This window comes from Oratosquilla oratoria, chromosome 7, assembly GCF_046742065.1.
Source record: "Oratosquilla oratoria isolate Oo_2021 chromosome 7, ASM4674206v1, whole genome shotgun sequence".
Lineage (NCBI taxonomy): Eukaryota > Metazoa > Arthropoda > Malacostraca > Stomatopoda > Squillidae > Oratosquilla > Oratosquilla oratoria.
The window spans coordinates 7,629,863-7,656,610 of NC_134783.1; the positions used below are offsets into that span (position 1 = coordinate 7,629,863).

At 41.9% G+C, this 26,748-nt stretch overlaps 1 protein-coding gene across 2 annotated transcripts in view; it reads left to right on the forward strand.

The window, feature by feature from the left end:
- The window catches only part of sp3 (phosphatidylinositide phosphatase spermathreecae), a 183,581-nt gene that overhangs the window by 69,700 nt on the left and 87,133 nt on the right, over positions 1-26,748 (forward strand). For both annotated transcript variants that reach the window (XM_076187778.1, XM_076187779.1), the window contains exons 7-8: positions 3,076-3,237; positions 20,143-20,215. In XM_076187778.1, coding sequence (XP_076043893.1) covers positions 3,076-3,237; positions 20,143-20,215 — 235 coding nt within the window. The remainder of the gene's footprint in view (positions 1-3,075; positions 3,238-20,142; positions 20,216-26,748) is intronic.

Below are 26,748 nucleotides of genomic sequence, written 5' to 3' on the forward strand. Positions count from 1 at the left end.
GATACTCAAAAATTCCGGATACAGTAGAAGCCTGATTTAACGAACTAATTCAGCCAAGGTCCAGTCCGCTAAAGTGAATTTTCTGTTAAATTGAGCGAGTGAGCGTTGGTGTAACAGTGTTGCCAGAGCGGATTGTAAAAATGATACGTACCTAAAAATTCCCTAGTGTACACACACACACATACAGTATATATATTATTGTAAGTGAATTATAGGCAGCACAATCATGAATTGCAAACGAACAGCAACGTGCAGTAATTTGTTGCAACGTGTGTGTGTGTGTGTCGTATAACAATGATATGAGGTGTCTTTGAATTTCGGGGAATATTAGTCATAGCTTCGTGTTTGGTTCAATGTACATAATTCTAGCGATTAATAGGACTGGGCAGTTGGTTTTTGGATAGTGAGTGTTATTGTTGTGTTGTTGCAGAAAATGTAGTTTGTTGTTATAGAAGTGTTTTTCGTGGTGATTACTCTCGCGTACTGATTTTGAATTTTCCCATCAACTTACTGTTTCATTATTTTGTTTTCCTATTATACCGTCTATTTCTACTTGAATATATTTCTGCTAGAATTATACTTTATACATATACTGAATTATATATTATTGTATATATACAGTATTATAGTACGTATATACAGTATATATATATATATACAGTATATATATAAATATATATATATATATATTTATATATATATATATTTATATACCTCCAAAATACTAAATTATAAATTTTTCCTTGACTCCACCACCACAATCTGGTAACATTGGACTCTGAGACACGCATGTGAGCAGTTGACGGAAAATGCTCTACTTACCGGACCGTTCCTGCTAAATTGAGCTATTTCCGTAGACACACGTCTGGCCAGATAGCGGAAAATGGTCAACTTAGCGGACCATTTCCGCTAAGTTGAGCATTTTCATTATTGCTATTTGCAGTTCGCTAATTTGAGCTTCTGCTAAATTGATATCCGTTAAATCAGGCTTCTACTGTACTTGAAGGGGTTGCTAAAGTGAGTGAAGGGGTACAGAAATATGTCTACAATCACCCCCTTTATTCACTATTAACCTCTTTACTCCGGGACATATCGCACATCTGGCAGCATTAGCTGTCCGACGTGCGATGTTGCGTCATAATAATCGCATTATAAAAAATAAAGTCGGTGCTCAATTGTTCGTTCTCTTTCACCCGTGCCTTTTGATAACCATAGAAAATATGATGAAGCCAGTTTAGAGAGAATGGAAGTTACGTAGGTACGACTACAATAAATATAATCAAGATGCCGACATCGACATCATCGAGTACCCACTTGCTCCTCATGCCGCCTACGTAGGAGTCACCTTATGGAAGTGGTTAATGTCAGTTAACATATAGTATCACATACCGTAACATAAACAAAGCATCACATGATTGTGGCGTCACCACGCTGATATTGTAAAGTGTGACTGTTTTCAGCAGCTTTTGGGGTATCTGTCCCCTTCATAAACTCATGTAACTTCTTCAATTGGGCCTTGATATTGTAGATGGTTGATGAGCCTATGCCAAATTCGTCCATGAGTATTTTTCTGTTTTCCCCTTTCTCTAAACGTTTGCAAATGTCCACCTTCTGCCTAAGTATAAGCACAACACGTTTCCATTTATCAACCTTGGGCATGATGAAAGTTTAGCTGAACTGAGCGGAGACAAACACAAACGTGGCACATGTGAGACTGAACAGCGTGGGCGGTGGGCTGTGGCAGGTGGTGCAAAAGTGACCCAGACAGTGGTGTGTCTGGTGATGGCGGGAACAATTAAAGCCTCGCGCGGGAAATTTTATCGATTTGTATTTATTTCATATAGATTTTTATAGATTTTAATGCTCGGAAAAACTATGCTGGATACCTGAATGCCGGATAAGAGGGCTTTTACTGTATTAGGATGGTTTGGACACATGGAAAGAATGAGTGAAGAATGACTAGTAAAAGAGGTATGGAAGGCAGATGTGGAGGGAGTGATGAGATGGATGAATGGGGTGAAGAGGGCTTTGGGGAAGAGGGGAATGTCTGTTGAGGAAGGACGGGAGAGGACAGAAGACGGGTGAATGGAGAATGGTTGTATATGGATGATGTGATGCATGAGGTGGAATGGGTGGGAGGATGGGGGGTGAGGTAGTTTGTGTGAGAAAAATTTCATGCAGTCCGAAGGGATTTCTCCCCATCTTCTCCTTTTCTGTATGGGGAGACGGAGAGGGGGGGTCGCCGATTTAATGAAGCAACCTTGCTGTGGATGTGCTGGATCTTGCAACAGCTGCCTCTGACCTAGGGCAGTGGACAAGGTGCAGGGATGACCCGTCATCCAGGAGGTGCTAAGATAAGAGGGAGGGTGGAGGGGAGTGGAGTGTATTTAGGGATGGAATGGGGAGGAATGGTTTTATGCCTTTTCCTCTTTGGCTACCTTCCTTGTAAGTGGGAAAAGCCTTGGTATATGTGTATGTCAATTTATTATTATTTACTATTTACCTGTTTGTTTATTACTTAACTATACCTATGCATTTATGTATTTTATTTATTATTTACATTATTATAGTTTTTATTTATTCATTTATCATTATTATGATTTTTTCGCATCTGACCTAGATATGGACCAAAAGGTCTCCTGTTGGCATGCTCTGCCTCTGTAATCCTTTGTATAAGTGTGGCTCTTTGTATCACCAACTAGTAAAGATTGAAGCAGTCACTGGTTGTCTGCTCTAATTATGTGAAGAAATGGAGGAAAGATAGTTCATGTAGATCTTGGGCCAAGTGTGGATATTTATTGTTAGTGTCTTGGTGCTGCACATCCAGATAGGGATAGAGTTTGTGGGGTTTGAGGACAAGCACTTGGGGAAATTATGCTCTGATGTGTCTCACAGGACCACCACAAGCAGGTAGCTATCATTAGTCCCTGATGGTCGTGAAAAGGGTTAGGATGTCCTTCTTCCTTGCTAAGCCAACTTTTTTTGCAGATAGTGATGCATAAGTTGAGGGAGGATTAAGAAGTCACAGATCTTTTATGTGTGACAAATGTTTAATTACCTGCATATTTATTTCAGAAAAAGGATGCCTATACCCTGTCTTTAATATCACGAAGAAGTCGTCACAGAGCAGGAACAAGGTACAAAAGAAGAGGTGTAGATGAAAGTGGAAGAGTTGCAAACTATGTTGAAACTGAACAGATTATATCATTTTCACATCATAGAGTTGCTTTTCTTCAGGTAAGTTTTAAGGGATATTATTGCTATTGTTATTATTATTATTTATTTGTTTATTTATTATTTTTGTTTTTTTAACCTAGTAAACTCACTGGCTGAGAAGGTTAGGGCAGCGAAGGTCGAGGGGATGGTGGTTCGAATCCTACCACCGGTGAAGTTGAAGCAAGGGCATGGTTCATTAAATTCCACGCTACAAAGCCCTCTGTGAGGGGCACCATCCTAGCCTTCCGGTAGGGGGGAGTTTGTGACATTAAACCATATCACATACATATTTCTTGCTGCATTGCTTTTGACCCAAGGCAGTGGGTGAGATGCAGGGATGACCCATCATCTAGGGGGAGCCAAGAAAAGAGGGAGGGAGGGGTGGTGAATGGGAGTGGTGTATGTGGGGATGAAATGGTTGGGAGCAGATTTATGCCTTTGACTTTGGCTACCTCCCTTGTAAAAGGGAAAAAGCCCTTGGTATAAGTATGTATTTTATTTTAGTCATTATTATTATTTTAAGTATGATATTTTTGTGCTTACAAAATAATAGTAATATGTCTGACTTTGGCTACCTCCCTTGTAAGGGGGAAAAAGCCATTAAACAGCATATGGCTTAAGTAGTGAGAAAAGTGAAGAGAGAAGTATTTCAGATCAATTGAAATGAGTGTGTAGAAATTTCCCTTTTATCTTGTTTCCATGTTGATAAAAGGCATTCCTGCCCTCCACCCAGTGCCTGGGTCAGTCTTCCTGCATTTCTTCTGACCCAGTCAGTAGGTGGGGAGCTGGGATGGCCATCATTACTCCACAAGGATCTTTTCTGCTCTGTGAATTCTTAAATGGATGAAGGGGGAGAATTGCCATGTAATGAAGCAGATTGATAAACCAACTTTGGCTGTAGTTCCCAGCTGTGGAAGTGGTGTATTTTGCTGCATTGCCTTTGACCTGAGCAATAAGTAGGGGAGAAAGACAATCCTTTATCCACAAGGAGCTAAGATAGAAGGGACAACAAATAGATTTAAGATGGGTGCAGGATAGGTGAAGGTTTAGGTGTATGCTTTGACTTGGCCATTCCCCTTATAAAGAGTATAGAGCCTTATGGTATATATATACACACTGTTCACAAACATCACATAACAAGTGCTGGAAGGATTTAGTAAAAAAGACCCATCAGAAAGAACAGTTATGGTAACCATTGATATAAGCAAGGCTTTTGACAAAGGCCCTGGACATGTACTATACAAAAAAAATTACTGGGTCAGACATTTCATAACAACAACAAGAAACTGGTTAACTATTTTTATGGCAGGAAGACAGTACAGAGTAGCTCAAAATAACCAAAACTATTCAATGCCTCAGGGTGCAATACTTTCACCATCATTGTTCAATCTCTTCACAAGTGATTTCTGAACTCCAGAACCAAAACTAAACACCAAAGTTCTCTTGTATACAAATGACTTGACAATAATAATCCAACATAATGAATACAAAATAACAGCAAAGAACACCCATGCAAACTTGAACAAACTAGAACAGTGTCTTAAAAATAATAGAAGCCTCACCCCAGAAATCAACAGTAATGTTGCTTATATCAGGCAGTTATGAAAAAAAACAAAAAAAAAACTATTAGAATTGGGTCTTTTAATGTGCGTGGATGTAGTACAGATGAGAGTAAAAGGGAAGAGATAGGTAGTATGTTTGTGAGAAGAAAGATGGATGTGTTGGCTTTGAGTGAAACTAAGTTGAAAGGGAAGGGTGAGTGTAAGTTTGGGAGTGTAAGTGGGAGGTTATCAGGAGTGAAGAGAGGGTGAGGGAGGGAAGGGGTGGCTATTCTAGTAAGTGAAGAGATAGGTAAACGGGTAGTGGAGTGGAAGGAGGTTTCCTCAAGGATAATGTGGATGAAGGTGAAACTGGGGAAGGAGATGTGGGTCTTTGTAAGTGCATATGGGCCTGGCAGTGAGAAGAGTGTAGAAGAAAGGGAGGCCTTTTGGATAGATCTAAATGAATGCATAGAGGATTTGGGAAGAAATGTCAATGTGATAGTACTGGGAGACCTTAATGCTAGGGTGGGAAATGGTCCAATCGATGGAGTGGTTGGGAAATGTGGAGTTCCAGGAAAGAATCGTAGTGGAGAGTTGATGGTGGAAATGTGTCTAGAAAGAGAGTTGATGATAGCAAATACTGCGTTTCAGAAGAAAGTCAAGCATAAGTACACATGGGAGAGGGTGGTAGATAGAGCACTAATGGATTATGTAGTGGTAAATAGGATTATGATAGGAAGAGTTAAGGATGTACATGTGCTAAGGGGAGAGGGTGGGGGAATATCAGATAATTTTTTGGTGGAAGGTAAGTTGAAAGTGGAGGATAGATGGAGGAAGAGGAAAGGGACAAAAGGTAGGGAGGTTCTTAGAGTGAACTCTTTGAATTAGAAGGAAAAGGAGAAGGAGTACGGAAAGAAGCTGAAGGAGGAGTGGGAGCGAGTAAAGGGTAGAGTAGAGCTGGGTGTGGAGGAGGAATGGGGATGGTTCAAGGAGGGAGTCATAAAGTGTGCAAGGATGGTGTGTGGAACAAGAAGGACAGGGGGAAATAGAAGAAAGGGTAGTGAATGGTGGGATGAGGAAACAAAAAAGGTTGTAGAAGAGAAGAAGCGAGCTTTCACAGATTGGTTACAAAATAGGATGAGGGAGTCATATGAGACGTACAAAGAAAAGAAAAGAGAAGTAAAGCAAAAGGTAAAGGTTGCAAAGAGGAGAGTGGATGTGAAATGGGGTTAGAGTTTGACAGAAAATTTTGAAAGTAATAAAAAGATGTTTTGGAAAGAAATTAAGAGAGGAAGAGGAGGGGAATCAAGTAGAGAAGAAAAGGTAAAAGGTGCAGATGGAGAGATGATAATGGAAGAGAAAGCAGTAAGGGGAAGATGGGCAGAATATTTTAGGGAGTTGCTAAATGTGAAGGAGGATAGGGAAGGAAAGATTGCTGCAGTGGGAAGTGCGAAGAAAATGAGAGTGATGAATGAGGAGAATGGAGGAGAAATAAGGAAGGATGAGGTGAAGGCAGTTGTTAAGATGATGAAAGCAGGTAAGGCACCTGGTCTGGATGGATGCCATGCGGAATGTCTGAAAAAGGGAGGTACAGTGATGGTGGACTGGTTGGTGAGGATATTTAATGTTTGTTGGAGAGAGGGTAGAGTGCCGGAGGACTGGAGGAGTGCCTGTATAGTTCCTCTTTACAAGGGAAAAGGGGACAAGTGTGAATGTAGTAGTTTCAGAGGGATTAGCTTGTTGAGTGTAGTTGGGAAGGCTTATGGGAGGATCTTGGTTGAGAGGATTAGGAGAGGAACAGAAGGAGTAATTGGTGAGGAACAGTGTGGATTTAGGACAGGTAGAGGTTGTGTAGATCAGATCTTTGTGGTAAGACAGATATGTGAGAAAGCTATAGGAAAGGGGAAGGATGTTTTTTGGGCTTTTATGGATCTGGAAAAGGCTTATGATAGGGTAGACAGAAAGGCACTGTGGGAGGTTATGCAGATATACGGGATAGGAGGAAAGCTTTTGGGAGCTGTCAAGAGTTTTTATGAGAATAGTAGAGCTTGTGTCAGGATTGGAAATGGAGAGAGTGAGTGGTTCAAGGTAAAGGTGGGACTTCGTCAAGGATGCGTTATGTCGCCCTGGCTGTTCAACTTATACATGGATGGGGTGGTGCGAGAGGTAAATGCAAGGGTAGTGGGCAAGGGATTGGAGATGGTTAAAGAAAATGGAGAAAAGTGGGAGGTGAGCCAGCTGTTGTTTGCGGACGACACTGCGCTTGTGGCAGGATCGGAGGAGGGATTGAGGAAGTTGGTGGCAGAGTTTGGGAGAGTATGTGATAGAAGAAAGCTAAAGATAAATGTGGGTAAAAGTAAGGTGATGAGATGTACAAGGGGTGAAAGTGGCAGTAGACTGGAAGTGAGCATTAAGGGAGAGCGACTGGAGGAAGTGGATAGTTTTAGATACTTGGGTGCAAATGTGGCAGGGAAAGGTGGAGTGAAAGTGGAGGTAGAATGTAGATTGAGAGAAGCAAGTAAATGCCTTGGTGGATTCAAGAGTGTAATGAGGAATAGACATTTGGGAATGGATGCTAAGAGGAGACTGTATGAAGGAGTGATTGTGCCAACAGCACTGTATGGGGCAGAAAGATGGAACATAAGAGAAGAAGAGAGGAGTTTGAATGTGTTTGAGATGAGGTGTCTGAGAAGTATGATGGGGGTTACTAGGCTAGATAGAGTGAAAAATGAGGAGGTGAGGAGGAGAACAGGGGTGGAAAAGGAGGTGGGAGATAGGGTTGATGAAAGAATAGTAGGATGGTTTGGACACATGGAAAGAATGAGTGAAGAAAGACTAGTAAAAGAGGTGTGGAAGGCAGATGTGGAGGGAGTGAACATGAGGGGACGTCCTAGGATGAGGTGGATGGATGGGGTGAAGAGGGCTTTGGGGAAGAGGGGAATGTCTGTTGAGGAAGGATGGGAGAGGACAGAAGACAGGGGTGAATGTAGAATGGTTGTATATGGATGATGATGTGATTGCCTGAGGTGGAATGGGCGGGTGGATGTGGATGGGGGGGTTGAGGTAGTATGTGTGAGCAAAATTTGACGCAGCACGAAGGGATTTCTCCCCGTCCTCTCATTTTATGCAATGGGGGGATGGAGAGGGTGGGTCGCCGATTTAATGAAGCGGCCTTGCTGTGGATGTGCTGTGTCTTGCGACACTGCTTCTGACCCAGGGCAGTGGACAAGTTGCAGGGATGACCTGTCATTCAGGAGGTGCTAAGATAAGAGGGAGGGTGGAGGGGTATGGAGTGTGTTCAGGGATGGAATGGGTGGGAATGATTTTATGCCATTTTCTTTTTGGCTACCCCCCTTGTAAGGGGGAAAAAGCCTTGGTATATGTATGTATGTATTAGAATTGAATGACCAGATCCTTCCATTGGAAAAGAACCTTAAAATTCTTAGCCTCGCTTGATACTCGTATGAATTTCAGCTCACATGTCAAAAACCAAATAGAAAAAATCAACAAAAAACAAATCTACTTAAATCCATTGTAAACAGTGACTTTGGACAACAGAAAGAAACTCTGATAACTATCTGCTGCTTCTGCCGATGCTGCTTTTATGATAAACAACCTCCATCCTTGTGTGGTGAAAGCAGGATCTGTCTCCCACAGATACAGTTTATTGGCACCTCTATCATCAATGACTGTGGTCAACTACACTTTTATATATGTTTTAATGAAGCCTAATACAGAAGTTCATTTATCCTACTATCTGCTACAGTCTGTTCAAAATTGAGGTTTTGTACATGTGCTGATTTGGGTGGCGGGGACCTGGTACCTCTCAGGCATAGGATGGCTGATCTTAAGGGGGTACGCGACACCTGGAGGTCATTTTCTAAAATATTTAGAGTAAAGAGCTGAAACTTCTCAGGTAAATAGGTATCCATATTGCCTACATTTTAGGTGAAGCAGAATGATGTATGTACACATGTACACATGTACGTATACCAGTAGCGACATTTAAAAGTGCACAACACCATAATACGTGGACCAATTTGTTTTATGTTTTGGCTATGATTAGTCAGTAGGCACACCTAGGGCCGGTCATTGAGTAATTGAACAATTTCCTTTATACTTTTGCATACAGGCATTTCAATTTTAATGTCTGGCAAAAATCGTGAAAAATACAATTTTTTTGCTCGTTTCCACTATTACTCCGAATTCTTTCATCCTATTCAAAATATTCGAACGATCGGCCCTAGCAGTTACTAAAAGTAATATTCCCTGTAAGTTTCATCTAAATCTGATGTATATTAGATTTTTTATGATTAAAAAAAAGTAGAAAAATATCGAACGGAGATATGGCAACTTGAAATATGAATATATCTGTAACTTGCTTATAGTTTCACCAATTTGACTGATTTTTTCATGGCTTAATTCTTATTATATAATAAGTAAGTACAGTAAAAATTATCAACATATTTTAATTATAAGTACTTTAAATACTGAAAAACTAAAGTATAAGTATGTCACAGTAGTGACGACGCACAGACGACAACATCATATAATTTGCTTTTTTGCACCTTTGGCGGTTTCTTCATATGAAACCTCTCTGCTGGGGGTCTTCAGGGTATCTAAATCATTGGAAAGAGGTTTATTTTCCAGTAGTGGGCACCTTCTCTTTCCTCATCAGATTCCCCTCGCCAATCTATGTTGGTAGGGCACCCCCTCCAGCATCATATGATGTCCCTTCTTCTTTCTTCTCCCTGTATAGCCTTGATCTTTTTCCTCTTGCTTTCTTCTTTGGATTTAATCTTCCTCTTTGAATTGTTTAGTCTAATGTTGTCCTTTACCTCTGTCACCGTCACAGAGGTGCAGGTGAGGGCGGTGGTGGAGTGAGAGGTGGTGAGATCTTTAGTCGTCTTTGACTGCTTGCCATCTTTAACTGCTGTTTTTTGTCATTGTGATGTTCTTTTGTTCTTTTTGCTACCCATGATGACTGTACTAAAGAGTAATATGTACTAGCTAAAGTAATAGATTGCAATGAGAGCTCATGAGACATGCGTACTTCCCTTTTCAGAGCTATCCGGTAACTAACGCTTAGTTTCGCACAAAGTTGGCGAAATATTCTCCCTCCACCTTCCTCCCTTCCCCTCCACAATCGTATTGGCCGTTGATACACTGGGCGAGTGTAAATTCAATCAAATTTCAACGTTATTCGCTGCGCCTGAAGGTCCTAAGTGGCACGCCTCCCTCTAGTGTGGGTTGCGCCTTTAAAACTGTCCCTTTAAACCTCACCCAGGACCTTTAAATTGCGCGCGGCTGGAAAATTATTTGTCGGGATTTATTTCTAAGTGGTATACGAACATTTTGAACACAGTTTTGAAAAATGCCATATCTTGACCAAATTCACCCCCCCAGGTGTCGCGTACCCCCTTAAGAGTGAGAATGACAGTCTACAGCTCATCCATGATACAATGCTGCTTTTTGGTTTTCTTTTCTGCCATCACCTCTGCCAGATGAATGTAGAATGCCTTTGCCCTTGGACCTATCCCGCCTGAAGTCGTAAAGGTTATTGGAGTGAATGAGCCTTGGTCTACATTCTGTATATGTTCCTTGTACATCCTGATTTTCTCATTCTCATTCCAGGAGTGGGATACCTCAATAGTTAGGTTATTGTAATGGGGCTATTGGATCAAATGTTCGCATATCAAGGCCAGTTATCTCCATGTCCAGAAACCACTTATGCTGACATCCACTTTTGCTTCATGTGATGTGTTGGAAGTATGGTGCCTGAAGGTCTCCCCTCCTAGTGGGAGTAATGTTGGTTCAATGGTCACATCCTTGCATACCTCCTGAAGCATTTGCGCAGTGAGATCCCTTATCTCGTCATGTCTCATGTAGATGAATCCAGCCTGCTTACATATCACTGCATGGTTTGGATCAAACTGTGTACCATAGGAACATCTGTTAGACAGCCTTTCCAGTGTCCATCCATACCTCAAGGCCATGGCATCCCAGAATTCTCTGTTGTTTAGGTTGAATCCCTTTGCCCTGATTGGTAGTGCTGTCAGCCAATTGGATGCCCCATTTTCCTGTGCCATTGCTTTCTTTTCATATGATTCAATAGCTGATATAATAGGGTGCAAAGCTCCTCCCTCAGCCTCACTTCCCTGTCCTATGTTATGTTTCTTCTAATTTCTCTGATTTCATCTTCGTTAGTCTCCTGTTGGTCTTGTGAAAAGTTTGTCAAGGAGGATGTAAGTTTCAGGGAGTTTTGATGTTCTATGTTGGCAGGGTTTAGAGGGTTTAAATGCCAAACTCCCCCATCCTTCATGGAAGTTCAATAACTTTGTCTTTGATATACATACATACATACATATACCAAGGCTTTTTCCCCCTTACAAGGGGGGTAGCCAAAAAGAAAAAGGCATAAAATCATTCCCACCCATTCCATCCCTGAATACACTCCACACCCCTTCACCCTCCATCTTATCTTAGCACCTCCTGAATGACGGGTCATCCCTGCACCTTGTCCACTGCCCTGGGTGATTTGGTGTGTGATTCAGAACTGATCACTACACCGAGATGTCTTTTCCCCTCTTTAGTTATCTTCACTTCACTATCTTTAAGATTTTTGGTTTTGTCAAAGTAATCTGGCTTCACTATGAGGATGGACTTCTCTGCATTTGAGATATAACTCAAGTCTGGGTTGTGTGTCTGCACCAGACCCCACCATTTTCTTACATCTGCTACTTTCCCTGCCCCCGTGAGATCATCTGCATATGCTACCTGTTAACCCTGGTGTCTTTATGTTGATGAATAGCTTTGCTGGTTCCCTGTATGTGTTCTCCACATTTGGCCAAAACTGAGCACTTGATTTTGTTGTTGTGTATAGTAGCCTCTCTATGTTGTTGAAGGTGTTGGATGCATCGACTAATAAGACTGCTTTGCAGTCTGGTTGTTCAAATATCCTCCTCATGGTGTGAATTGCTGCCTCGTATCCTACCTGTTGCCCTGCACACACGTGAAGGCTACCTGCTGCTTCTTGCACTCTGTCCTTTGTGACCTCCATGATACATACATACATACATATACCAAGGCTTCTTCACCCTTACAAGGGAGGTAGCCAAAAAGAAAAAAGCATAAAATCATTCCCACCCATTCCATCCCTGAATACACTCCACACCCCTCCACCCTCCCTCTTATCTTAGCACCTCCTGAATGACGGGTCATCCCTGCACCTTGTCCACTGCCCTGGATCAGAAGCAGTGTCGCAGGACACAGCACATCCACAGCAAGGCCGCTTCATTAAATTGGTGAACCCCCCCTCTCCGTCCCCCCATTGCATAAAATGAGAGGACGGGGAGAAATCCCTTCGGGCTGCGTCAAATTTTGCTCACACATACTACCTCACCCCCCATCCACCTGCCCATTCCACCTCATGCAATCACAACATCATCCATATACAACCATTCTCCATTCACCCGTCTTCTGTCCTCTCCCGTCCTTCCTCAACAGACATTCCCCTCTTCCCCAAAGCCCCCTTTACCCCATCCATCCACCTCCACCATCCACCTAAAATACAACCTCCATGATAGCTTTCCCTATTATTCTTCTCAGCACCTCACCTATACCAATTGGATGACAGCCAGGCTTCTTGTCCAGTGTGATAAGTCTGTACGCTGTGTATGCCTCAAGGTTCTGACAGTCCTCAGTAGCCATTTTCCTTGCCAAACCAGTGATGGCATCCTGCAGTCTCTCCGCTGTTGTCCCAAATAGGCTGGTGCTGAAATATTTCCATCCAGATGCATCTAAGCCTGATGGTCCTGTTACTCCCTGGGTGTGTAGAGCATGACTCCAGATCCTTTCTCTCTCATGATGCGCTCAAAGATCACTGTAGGCATCATCCATCCATCCCTCAGCCATGGGCTGTTGCTACATCTGCCAGAATCTACCCTCCCATTTCCCACCCTGCTGCTCTTGATGGCATGGGCTGGTGCCCTCCAACCTCAATATTGTGGGATCACTTCCCTCTTCCCTCACTCACCAGACCACCACCCACATTCATCTCCATCACATCCCTCCCATTCTCCACAGTCTCCACATCCTTTCCCAGTTGACTGCTCCTTGCCTCCAGAAGTTGTTACTCCCTCCAGTTTCTGCATTCCCCTCCTCTTCTGCAATTTGTGCACCTTCTTCCACCTTTGATGCATGCGCATTGTCTGCAATTTTGTTGTGCAAATGCAGCATGGTTTGCTGACCATATCGAGTGGTATTCCTAGTCCTTGGGTCCCTTAAATTGAACACCACCAGATCCCACCTGTGCCAGTCTCGGAGACCTCTATAATATTATAATTCCTTACAATTGTCATCTATGGTTCATCCCCTGGTTTGCCCGTACTCAATTCTCAGATGATAGTTCACAACTTTTCTCTCATGTTTGAGGGAACACATGGAGAAAGAGATAAAAAGCATTTGGATAAGAGGGGTGATGGGAGGGGGTGTCTGGGATTGTAACTGCACAGATATTATGAGAGGGGCTGCTAGAGAAAGAGAGCCAGGGTGTGGGGAGTTTCAAGGGTATGCAAGTAATACAGATTTAGAGGGAGCAGGAGAAGAGATACACTATGGAAAAGAATATGCCAGAAAGGAGAAGGAGAAGGAAGAGGGTGGGAGGGGGAGAAGGGGGATGGGATCAGGAGGGGAGGAGAAAGGAAAAGAGTACTACTACTACTATTATTATTATATTACTACTACACCAATGCAGGGAAGTAATTATTGTTCTTTTTGTAGATTTCTAACCTTAATTTCCTCTTGTTATTCAGTCATCACCATCATTGTCATCATTGTCTGCTCACAAATATCACATAACTTCTAGAAGGACTCAATGAAAAAGCCCTATCAGAAAGAACAGTTGTGGTAGTTATACATATAAACAAAGCTTTTGACAAGGTCTCCAGACATATACTTTTCAAAAAGATCATTGAGACAAATATTCATAGCAATGACAAATGGTTAATCAACTTCATAGCAGAAAGACAATGCAGAGTAACTCTAAACAGATATATCTCAGGTACAAAAATACTATACAATGGAGTCCCTCAATGTGCAATACTTTCACCATTGCTGTTCAACCTCTTCATGAGTGATCTTCCAACTCGTGAACCAGAACTAAACACCTGAGTTATCCTGTATGCAGATGACAGTAATAGCCCAGCACATTAAATACAAAATAATAGCAAAAAAAAAAAAAAAAATGCTCAAACATACTTGAGCAAACTGGAACAATGGCTCCTAAATGACAGAATGGAAGTATCACCCCAGAATTCAACAGTAACACTGCTCACTCCAAACAATCATGAATCAAAAAACATCCCATAGTGAAACAAAATGCCAAACCCTTCCATTGGAAAGGAATCCTGAAATTCTGGATCTGACATTTGATATCCATATGACATTGAGCACACATATCAAGGACCTGACAGTAAAGTGCAACAAAAAAACAAACCTATTGAAAACCATCTCTAGCACAGACTTTTGTGAAACAAAATTTGTCTCTAATAGTCATCTATAAACACTTCATAAGAACTTTCCTAATATGCCTCCACAGCATGGCTCCCAGCAATCAGCAAATCAGACATTAACAATGGACAAACACTGCAGATTGGAGCACTGAGAGTAATAACAGGATGCACCAAAACCACCCACAAGGGACACCTACATTTAGAAACTAAATCCTCTGAATAGAACGTCGTATGAAAATGACAGGAACACAATTTTATTCCAGAGCTTTAAACAGTATACACCCTTTACACTATATCTCAGAAGCACCACTACCAGATACAATAAAAAAGATATACAAGCAGCATACTACTCAAACATCTATCACAACCTACAACCCAGACCACAGAAAGATATTTACATCCAGAGAGTTAAACAAGTCTTTCAAGAAAGACCAACAACAAACCTCCAGATGTAACTCCCACAGAAAAAAAAAAAACATACCAGACTAGAACCACACTAACACCCCTACACACAGGACACCATCTTTCATTAATACAGTATCAACACTGAATAGGTCTAGCCACAGATTCAAACTGCCCCAGATGTACACACAACACGAATACACAGAACTCCTCATACAGCCATGACCCACACTAATAATCCTCAGACAACAGCACAGTACCTCTTCTCTAAGTGACTTTTGGTCCCACCCAGAGGCTGTTGCCAGTTCCCTGAAGGCAGCAGGTCTTTTTCAAGAGAGGTCAGGGGCAATGGATTGATTTAGTGATTGATATCATCACCACCATTTCAGTAAGGGGTGACTGTGTGGCACATAGGGTTTAAATTTGTAAATTAAATGTTGTGTAAATCTAATCCCGCCATAATATGCTCCTTTGTTGAGCTGGCCATGTTGTTTTTCCTCAGTGAATCTTTTGTATGGGTGAATGTCAAACCATTGCCCTAGATCTCTCTTGCAAGAGATTCATGGCTTTCTGTGGTTGTTTGTTCATACAATATATAAAAGTATATTTTGTTAGCCCTAGTTAGAAAATACATAATTAAACCTTGGATGTATCAAATTTATTAGATATGATAGGAAAATTGTATTGATATTCATGCATATATGGTTTAAATATAATTACATATACCAAGAACTTTCCCCCCCCATACAGGAGAGGTAGCCAAAGTCAAAGGCATAAATCCACTCCCATCCATTTCATCCCCACATACTCCACTCCCATTCACCATCCCTCCCCCTTTTCTTGGCTTCTCCTGGATGATGGGTCATCCCTGCATCTTGCCCACTACCCTGGCTCAGAAGCAATGTAGCAAGACACAGCACATTCACAGCAAGACTGCTTCATATAATTGGCAACCCCCCTCTCTATCCCCTCATGCAGAATAAGAGAAAACTGGGAGAAATCCCTTCAGACTGTGTCAAAATATTATTCACATGTACTCCTTCATGCCCATCCCTACCCACTCACTTCCATGTATCCATGCATCACATCATCATCCATACACAACCATTCTCCACTCACCCCTATCTTCTGTCTTCTCTCTTCCTCAACAGACATCCCCATCTTTCCCAATGCCCCACTTACCCCATCCATCCATCTCATACTTGGTCACCCCCTCATGTTCACTCCCTTCACCTCTGCCTTCCACACCTCTTTTACTAATCTTTCTTCACTCATTCTTTCCATGTGTCAAAACCATCCCAATACTCTTTCATCAGCCCTATCTCCCAACTCCCTCACCACCCCTGCTCTCCTCCTCACCTCCTCATTTCTCACTCTATCCAGCTTAGTAATCCCTACCATATTTCTCAGACATTTCATCTCATACATACATACATACATATACCAAGGCTTTTTCCCCCTTCCAAGGGAGGTAGCCAAAAAGGGAAAGGCATAAAAACACTCCCACCCATTTCATCCCCAAATACACTCCACACCCCTCCCACCCTTCCTCTCATCTGAGCACCTCCTGGATGACGGGTCATCCCTGCACCCCGCCCACCGCCCTGGGTCAGAAGCAGTGTCGCAAGACACAGTACATCCACAGCAAGGCCGCTTCATTTAATCGGCGACCCCCCCTCTCCGTCCCCCTTTGCATATAAGGAGAGGACGGGGAGAAATCCCTTCGGGCTGCGTCAAAATTTACTCACACATACTACCCCACCCCCCACCCCCCGCCCATTCCTCCTCATGCAGTCACAACATCATCCATATACAACCATTCTCCACTCACCTCTGTCTTCCGTCCTCTCCCTTCCGTCCTCTCCCTTCCTTCCTCAACAGACATTCCCCTCTTCCCCAAAGCCCCCTTCACCCCATCCATCCACCTCATCCTAGGACGTCCCCTCATGTTCACTCCCTCCACATCTGCCTTCCATACCTCTTTTACTAGTCTTTCTTCACTCATTCTTTCCATGTGTCCAAACCATCCTAATATTCTTTCATCAACCCTCTCTCCCAAATCCTTTTTCACCCCTGTTCTCCTCCTCACCTCCTCATTTCTCACTCTATCTAGCCTAGTAACCCCCGCCATACTTCTCAGACACCTCATCTCAAACACATTCAAACTCCTTCTCTCTTCTTCTCTTATGTTCCACGTTTCTGCCCCATACATTTAATCTCTCCCTCTCTTTCTCTCTTATGTTTCATGTTTCTGCTCCTTACAGTGCTGTCAGCACAATCACTCCTTCATACATTCTCCTCTTAGCATCCATTCCCAAATGTCTATTTCTCATTACACTTTTTAATCCACCAAGGCATTTACTTGCTTCTTTCAGTCTGTATTTTACCTCCACTCCATTTCCTGCCACATTTGTCCCCAAGTATTTAAAGCTATCCACTTCCAGTCTTTTTCCCTTAATACCTAGTTCCAATTTGCTGCCATCCTCTCCCCTTCTACATCTCATCACCTTACTTTTACCCACATTTGCCTTCAACTTCTTTACACACACAACTTCCCAAACTCTGTCACTAACATCCCTAAGCCCTCCTCTGATCCTGCCACAAGCACAGTGTCATCAGCAAACAACAACAACTGACTTACCTCTCATTTTTCTCCATTTTCTTTAACCATCTCCAATCCCTGGCCCATTACCCTTGCATTTACCTCTTGCACCACCCCATCCATGTATAAATTGAACAGCCATGGCAACATGACACATCCCTGGTGAAGTCCCACCTTTACCTCAAACAACTTACTCTCTCCATTTCTAATTCTAACACAGGCTCTACTACTCTTGTAAAAACTCTTACTGCTCTTATAACAGCATTCCTCCTATCCCATATATCTGTAATACCTCCTGCAGTGCCTTCCTGTGTACCCTGTCATAAGCCTTTTTAAAATTCATAAAGGCCCAAAAAACATCCTTACCTTTTGCCAAGGCTTTTTCACAAAAATCAGATCCACACAACCCCAAACTGTCCTAAAGATTTCCTCTCCAATTATTCCCACTGTTCCTCTCCAAATCCTCTCAAAACCCTCCCATAAACCTTCCCAACTACATTCAACAAACTGATCACTCTGAAACTACTACACTCACACTTGTTTCCTTTTCTCTTGTAAAGTGGAACTATATATGCACATCTCCAGGCTTCCAGCACAATACCCTCTTTTAGACAAACATTAAATAACCTCACCAGCCAGTCCACCATCACAGTACCTCCCCTTTTTAGACACTCCACATGACACCCATCTAACTCGGGTGCCTTTTCTGCTATCAGCATTTTGATAACTGCTTTCACCTCTTTTTTTTTTTTTTTTTTTTTTTCATTTTCCTCACTCATCACTGTCATTTTTTTTAGCAGTTCCCACAGCAACTACCTTTCCCTCCCTATTCTCCTTCACATTTAATAATTCCCCAAAATTCTTTTCCATTATCATCTCTCCATAAGCATCTTTTACCTTTTCTTCTCTACTTGATTCGCCTCCTCTTCCCCTCTTAAGGGGGCCGTCGCGATGAATTTCCGAAAAAAATCGAAATATTCGAACTTCGTCAATTATGATCGGAATTTCGCGAATTTTTAATATGTTATATATACATATACTGAGATGTTCACCACCAATTTTCATATCATTTGGTTGAAAAACAATGAAGTAATTATTATTATTTTTTGTTTTTATTACAAACTTTCTATCTCCTTATTTATCCATTGACTGAGCATGCTGAAAAAAATACCACAAATGCTCTATAGCAATACCTAAATAATTGTTGTACAGTTTTTGGAATTTCCTCTTTGTTTATGAGAAAGATTGTTTTTTTTTTTAATGTTGATTTTTTTTTTACATAATACAATATATCTACTATCACAAAAAATGAAAAACGCCACCATAAAAAAATTGCAAATTTATTCAGCTTTCAAATGATCCAAACCCCATTAAAATTGGCCAAGTAGTTGTGGAGATAGAATTTTTTTTAGAGAAAAGTGTAGTTTTGAGATATTGAGCTTTGAAGTTCAAAATACATTTCTCTGCATTTTTTATATATTTCATTTAGATTTTTTTCTCTGCACCAATCTTCATGTATTCTATGTCATTCAAATGTCATTATAAAGTGTAGCTGGTACCTGCTCCCCCCTTTTATGAGGTATTAGCAGCTCAGAAGGCAAGGGTTTCAGGAGGCACCACCTCCCTCATTGTCGCCAGGTTCGCTTACTAGAAAGCTCCCAGCTGGAAATCGGAGCTGAACGATAGTTTTCTCTTCCTCTTTCTGGTCTTTGGTGTCCTTTTCCATTCTGTGTCTTTGTCTTGTTCCTCAAGTGCTTTTGTAATGATGGGATTGACTCCAACCAAGTGAGAAAGAAGATTGTGTCCTTCCAAAGTTATGATCAATGACAGTCGCTCTTGTGACGAAAAGCACTCGGAGCGTTTCGGTTGAAGAGGCACGTGATGGTACGTCACGCATGCTCGATGTTTGCGGTGATGTCATTTTAGAAAAGAGGATGTGGAGGGGCAGAGGAGTGCGATAACGCGGTCAGTGTAGCGAGCCCGGGTGTGCAGCAGCATTGCTACGAGTCATCTCCAGTAATAACCGAGGCAGTACACTCTTTCTCAATAATTTGATTCAGTTTCTTAGCTCTTTCATGAAATGCACATTTCCTCTTCGAATGTTTAGGCATTCTTGAAATGATTATAGCTTCAAATAAAGTAAATAAAATTTCTCCAAGGCGCGACAACTTGCTTTCTCCGCCTACTCACAAAAATTCTCTCGGTTTACTCACGAGTGCGAAGTGCTTTCTCCATGTTTAGGACAAGTTTCCAGCTAGTCTTATTAGTGAATAAGAAAATACATCGCATTTGTGCCATTTTTATTGCGATGAAATAACTTAGTCGAACATATGTGCAGCGAAGGTGTACTGGGAAATGGGGGGGGGAGAGTCAGAAAAATAGTCATACCTCCTTTATTTTTTTGTATTTTGCTGAAATATTTCAGGACTGGCTTGCCAAAGGCCACTAGATGACAGGGAATTTTTTTTTTAATATTTCAATTTTTTTCGGAAATTCATCGTGACAGCCCCCTTAATTTCCTTCCAAAACACCATTTTATTACATTTAAAATTTTGTCATTCTCTTACCATATTTTACATCTGCTCTCCTTTTTGCTTCCTTTATCTTACACTTTACATGTCTTTTCTTTGTACCTCTCTTATGATTCTCTCATCCTATTTTGCAACCAATCTGAATGCTTGCTTCTTTTCTACAACCTTCTTTGCTTCCTCATCCCACCATTCACTACCCTTGCTTCCATTTCCTCCCATCCTCCTTGTTCCACACACCATCCTTAAGATATAATTACCACCCCTCATTTGCACTTATGTTTAGTAATACAAAGTCTTGAAATTGTATATATTCTGAAATAGCTTTTTCCATACACAAGGTTCGAGGATCTGTTCCAGTGTATTGGAGTCAACCTGGCTACAAGTACAGACCTCCACCAAGATTGGACAAAGGTAGAGTGCACTTTTTAAGGTGTTGCAAGAAATGCCTGTAGATAGTGTCATGGATTCATTCTGTACTAGTTTGCATTAGCTATGTGATATCAGATTTGGGTGGCATCAGTAAGCTTCAACAAACCATCCATTGTCTGACCCAACCCACAGACACTTTGGCTTGACCTCGTATTTGGCCATCAAAGCTACCTGTATCCTGACCAGGGAGTTGGCTATACAATGTTACCTTACGACAAATTATTAATTACATCGATAGGGTAATGTTCCTGTATATATATATGTGTATATGTATAAATTATACTGGGTGCTCACACTCAGTTCTATACTGTACATAAATTTAGTCATAAGGAATATAATTATGTAATTATAACCATGTGGGCAACCAATTTTCGTTCTTTGTTGTGCCCTACGTGGTGAGAGTGAGACAAAACTTGACTGTGCTACTGTGAAGACTTACCAATAAAGAGAAGAGCCCAAGTGATGCCTAATGTAAAACAACACGAGTCTACATTCTGGGAGCAGACAAGTGGGATATTTGACATTCTATACTACACCTTCCCTGGAATTCAACACACATTCCTACGAGGCACCCAAGTAGATTCCACATGCTGAGAAGAGACATCAGAGATCTACACTCCGGTTGACCATAGCCACTACCTGACTCTATGCTGAGCTGCATTACTTATGAGGCAGTGCTCTTTGCTATGCTGAAGACGATGGCGATGGCAAAAAAGTTCAAACGAAGCCAGACACGAAGAACCATGAAGCATGTGTTCCTCAAAAAAATCACGTAATGAATGTCGCCAACACTCGGTAATCAGTTCCTTCACAATACTGGTCGTTAGGACCATTACTTCCTGAAAGTTATTAAACCTGCAATCCTAGAAAACGAGAAGGAGAGAAGGGACAAAAGGCACACGTAAATTTTTGCCAGCCGGCACTCAGTTCTGAGCAATGTCAAAACTCAATTTTTTAGAGTACTTTTTGAATGTTCACGTGAATAACGCGGCACTAAACGAGTTCACACAATATAAAAAAAAAAATTCTGCTGCCACCAAATGTTAGGGGGGCTGAATAACACACAATTTTAATATGATAGTGTTTATACAAGCACTGACATGCACTCACTTCCGCGGCTATCAAAATACTGGCGTCGCTGGGCACACCACGAATTCACGGCAAAAAAAAAAAAAAAACGCATGGTTCGATTACAAAAATGTACACAATATATAAATTAATATTGATAAATAAACACAACGGGAAATATACATAAAAACACAAGAAAGGTCACCATTACAACATACAGACTCTGTACATGCAGCTGCTTTGCTCTGAATTGCAAAACACCAGACATGTCCCCACTTCTGCCGATAGCTCTTCAAATAATTCACCTACCATGCAAAACACCATGACAACACAGAATTTTATCACCATTGTCAAGGATGAAACAAAATTACCTAGATTTAAAGGGAAGAACGTTCCTGTACACAGTTTCTTTTTCGAGGTTGAATCAGAAATTACATATAGAAACAGCACATTTGACAAAGATGAAATATCCATTCTAATATGCAGAATAAACAAAAGTAACACATTAGCTGGGGATGTCATTCAGTTTGATCTTTTTGAAGAAACTAAGTCTTATCATGATTTCATAGAGCACTTTAACCTCTTCACTCCGGGGCACATGGCACGTCTGGCAGCATTAGCTGTCCGACGTGCAATGTTCCGTCATAATAATCGCATTATAAAAAATAAAGTCAGTGTTCAATCGTTTGTTCTCTTTCACCCATGTATTTTGATAACCATAGAAAATATGATGAAGCCAGTTTAGAGAGAATGAAAGTTACGTAGGTACGACTACAATAAATATAATCAAGATGGTGACGTCGGCATCATCGAGTAACCACTTGCTCCTCATGCCGCCTACGTAGGCATCACCGTATGGAAGTGGTTAAGAAGTCCTTTGCATCATTTGAGCCACTTGGATCACTTCCCCACCCCTGTTCTTGTTGGCTATGACATACAGTCATGGTCCACACCTCACCAAAGAGAAAGCTGTGAAAATTGTTTCAACATTTAAAACCGAACTGAGAGCCTCAAAAACTCTGACTGGGTCTCAGAAGACAAAGTTTCATAGGAACACACAGTCCCACTCGTAGCATGTTTTTGACTACTATTCCAGTTACACCCAGACACACACTCCAGAAAGCTGGTACTATCCCATTCACACCAGGTATCACACTAGGTAAATTCTCAAGGAAATTCTCTGACACTGACAAAGCAATCACCCAGATCCAGAGCCAGTCAGTACCCATCACATCCACCCACACAATAGCCCAAGTCATACGGTCCACACAGTGTAACACGAGGTCAAGATATACCTCTTGCACTTTACATCGCTCACACCAACGTTAATGCTCTCCATCAAGAACACAACTGGTTTGTATATACTGTCACAAACCAGGACATATTGCAAACATGTTACCATAGACAACCTTCACAACTAAACCGCTGTGGTGTATACATGCACCGGTATGCTTGTAGGTGCAAGTTGATGCACTCTGAGTTGGATGGTAGTCTTTAGGTTGTTGTACAAGGATCCACAGAATAAAGCACTCAGGCCACCCCAAGTGTCAATTACTCCGTACGTCACTTTTGCCCACATTGGTGACCCCTGGGAGTTTTGATGCGAGTGCACCCAGTCAACCCTGGACCATCGACAAGCTTTGTGACTCCGGCCCAGCATCAACGCCATGATTGCTGTAGCTGGACATCACGCTTAACAACAACCGACGTCACGATCGCCGTAGCTGGACATCACGTTTAATAACAACCGACGTCATGATCACCGTAGATGAATGTCACAATCAACACAGATCGACGTCATGATCACCGTAGCTGAATGTCACAATCAACACAGATCGACGTCATGATCACCGTAGCTGAATGTCACAATCAACACAGATCGACGTCATGATCACCATAGCTGAATGTCACAATCAACACAGATCGACGTCACAATCAACACAAATCGACATCACGAGCACCGCAGATCGATGTCATGATTGACGTAGATTGATGTTTGCCACGCTAGGGATGTCACCACTTTCATCATTGCTGTCTGCACCACCCCCAGAGGGTTCTTGCCTCCACTGATGTTGCTCATGGCCGCCCCACTTCTGAATTCGCCACTGCCAAGGTCAACCGCTTCTGACGTCGCCGCTGCCAGTGTCACCAATTCAGACATCTCTGCTGTCATCTGTACAAGGTTGCCTCCCCATGCTTTGCAGGGAAGGAAGGTAATGTGGTGTATACATGCACTGGTATGCTTGTAGGTGCAAGTTAATGCACACAAAGGTGGATGGTAGTTTGACCTGACTTGCTGCTTGAAGGTTAGGATGGGTCAACCCAAGTAATTCGCATCGGGTCAAGGCGTCAGATCAGTCCTGGGTATATATACTGCCTCCCCTGAGTGGGTAAGCCACTCAGCCGACTCAGTCATCCATTTGCTCATGCTGTTTCACACCCAGACAGTTGGGCCATACTTCTGTATGCACGTTGCTAGGCCTTTGTGGTCGGTCCCCCCCCCCACATGGGCCGCATCTTGTCAGTCTTTAGGCTGTTGTACAAGGATCCACAGAATATAGCACTTAAACTACACCAAGTGTCAATTATTCCCTAAGTCACCTTTGCCCACACCACTTCGATTATCACAGAACATGTTTCCACACAAGTGATCATTGCCATGTGCTGTTAGCATGGAGGCAACAAAGACCAAACTCCCTAGATTACTCTCCCACAAGAAAATCATGTAACATATCTCCTTTATAATTAATGAACACCAACATTCAGTGCACATCAAGGGTTATCACTCCATACCCAGAAATTCCCTCATCAACCTTCCCTATTCATACCCTGCATATCCCAGACATGTCTTCCCCTTCCTTAACATTCAGTGCAACTTCTAGTAACAGCAAAGTGGAAATCTTTCTTCACACGAACTCCCCAGTCAACAAAATATCAATTCAGATTTCCATAAATTTTGCACTGCAAGAAAATGTCACCATTTTGGAACCCCCCTGATGTCAACCTATGCACTGAAGATGGTGTACCATTCCTGATTGTTGGTAAATTCTCCCTAGACAGTAGCTGGAAAGATCAGTGCCCATCCATTCCAGTTACTGCCTACATAGCTGATGTTCACTTCCCTGCTGATATCATCGTAGTTTTAAAACTGATGAAGCAACATAACATAGTCATTTCCCCTGTTCGAAATGGTATCATTAATACAAACCATTTCCTCCCTTCATTGCCATCAGCAGCAACTCATAACATAAATCACATTCATGTGGCCAAGCAGGCACAGGCAGACCATGACCCCTTGTCAGTTGCTTGTACTCCCTTCAAATTCACTCCGCTTCATCACACAAGGATTCACCAGCTGCTAGTATAAATTGTTCCAATACCTTCATACAACAGAGTTCCCAGTGCTCAACCACTCCAAACCTTCCCCAGGACTCTACCTCTTCCACGTTACTGACAGCTGTGGACATGTATTCCAAATGATGTACTAACTCTTGCATGTTGACTGAAGAAAATGTTTTGCCCCTTATTGAGGAATTCAACATCATATTCACTCTAGTATCAGAAGTGGCATCTACATCCCGACACACTCACAGTGCTCATCACCCCAAAGACACGGTTCCATTATGAGTATATAATGATACACTGAGTTTTTCAAGCCCCCAGGCACTGATGTATTCTGTATACCAGAAACTTGCCATGTCAGTGGCATCTCCCTTCTTTCAGCCATCAGCTCAACATCAAAGAAAGGTCACAATTGCATTTTGATTGCCAATGACACTAATGTACCCCCCCATCTCACAGTTGGTACAAACATTTGTATCAAAGTCATGGATGACCAATTACCTACTTCTCAAGTTTGTACCATAACTTCTGATGTGCCTATGGCACAGGAACCCATTGATGCATCACATTTCAACCCTATACACTTCCCTGATGCACAAGCAGACTTGATTGCACTTTGCAACAAGTTCAGACAAACTATTGCCACTCCATGTGAATACCTCAGAGTTACTAACCTTGTTCAGAATCATGTACCCCATTGTGAGAACTCAAAACCATGTTACATTCTTGCATACAGAATGCCACACAATAAACACATAATTGTAGATAACCTTATCCAAGACATGATTACTGAGGACATCATTGAATCATCAATCAATGAATGGAATTTCTCTCACTTTGTTATCCTTAAACATGATGGTTCCTTCCACCCAGTAGTAGACTTCAGGGAATTAACCACTTCCATACGGTGACGCCTACGTAGGCGGCATGAGGAGCAAGTGGGTACTCGATGATACCGACGTCGCCATCTTGATTATATTTATTGTAGCCGTACCTACGTAATTTCCATTCTCTCTAAACTGGCTTATTCAATTTTATATGGTTATCAAAATACACGGGTGAAAGAGAACGAACGATTGAGCACTGACTTTATTTTTTATAATGGGATTTTTATGACGCAACATCGCACGTCGGGCAGCTAATGCTGCCAGAGGTGCGATGTGCCCTGGAGTGAAGAGGTTAAGCTAACTATCCCAGATAGACAGCCCTCCCTGTATTGTAAGACCTCTTACACTCTATTGGTGAAAAGAACATAGTGTTCTTGACCTTGGAGTTTGTCGGAATATTTCCAGATTCCCCTTGCTCCAGAGTCAAGACCCCTGATAGTCTTCAGTAGCCCCACAGGACACTATCACTTGAAACAATCAGCCATGGGTCTTGTTTCAGCTCCTTCAGTGTTCACACAACTTATGCACACAGTCCTTGCAGGTCTCATAGGCCATTCTGTGTTTACCTCATTGATGTGATCATTGCTTTGAAATTGGTTAGCAAACACACTCTTAACACTGTCTTCTCGTGACTAGCAAATCCAGGCCTCAAACTAAAGATTAAGAAGTACTCCTTCCTTCAGAAAGAAATACGCTTCTTAGGTCATGTCCTTAACTCACAAGGAATTTTAATCTTGCAGGACAAGGTCAAGGCAGTCTTGATTTTCCATGCCCTATTTCTGTTGACAATATTCATTCCTTGGTCTATCAGGATTTTACAGGCATAGGTCAAGATGATGGTGATTCCAATCCTACTCAGGGTGAGTTAAACTAAAGGCATGGTTCATTAAATTCCATGCTACAAAGTCCACTGTAAGGGGCACCTTTCTAGCCTCCTGTTAGGGGGGAGTTTGTGACATTAAACCAAATCATCAGTCATCAAACATTCCAGGTTATGCTGAGATAACAGAACCATTAATTTAACTACTTAAGAAGGACACCCCCTTCACTTGGACACCTGACCAGGAGAAAGCCTTTATGACTTAAAGAGAGCCTTAACCATGGTACCTCTCTTTGCCTTCCCAAACCACAAGTTTCCTTTTACAATATACAAAAAACTCAGACCAATTACCTATGCTAGCTGCACACTCAAGAAACATAAACAAAATTACTTAGTCA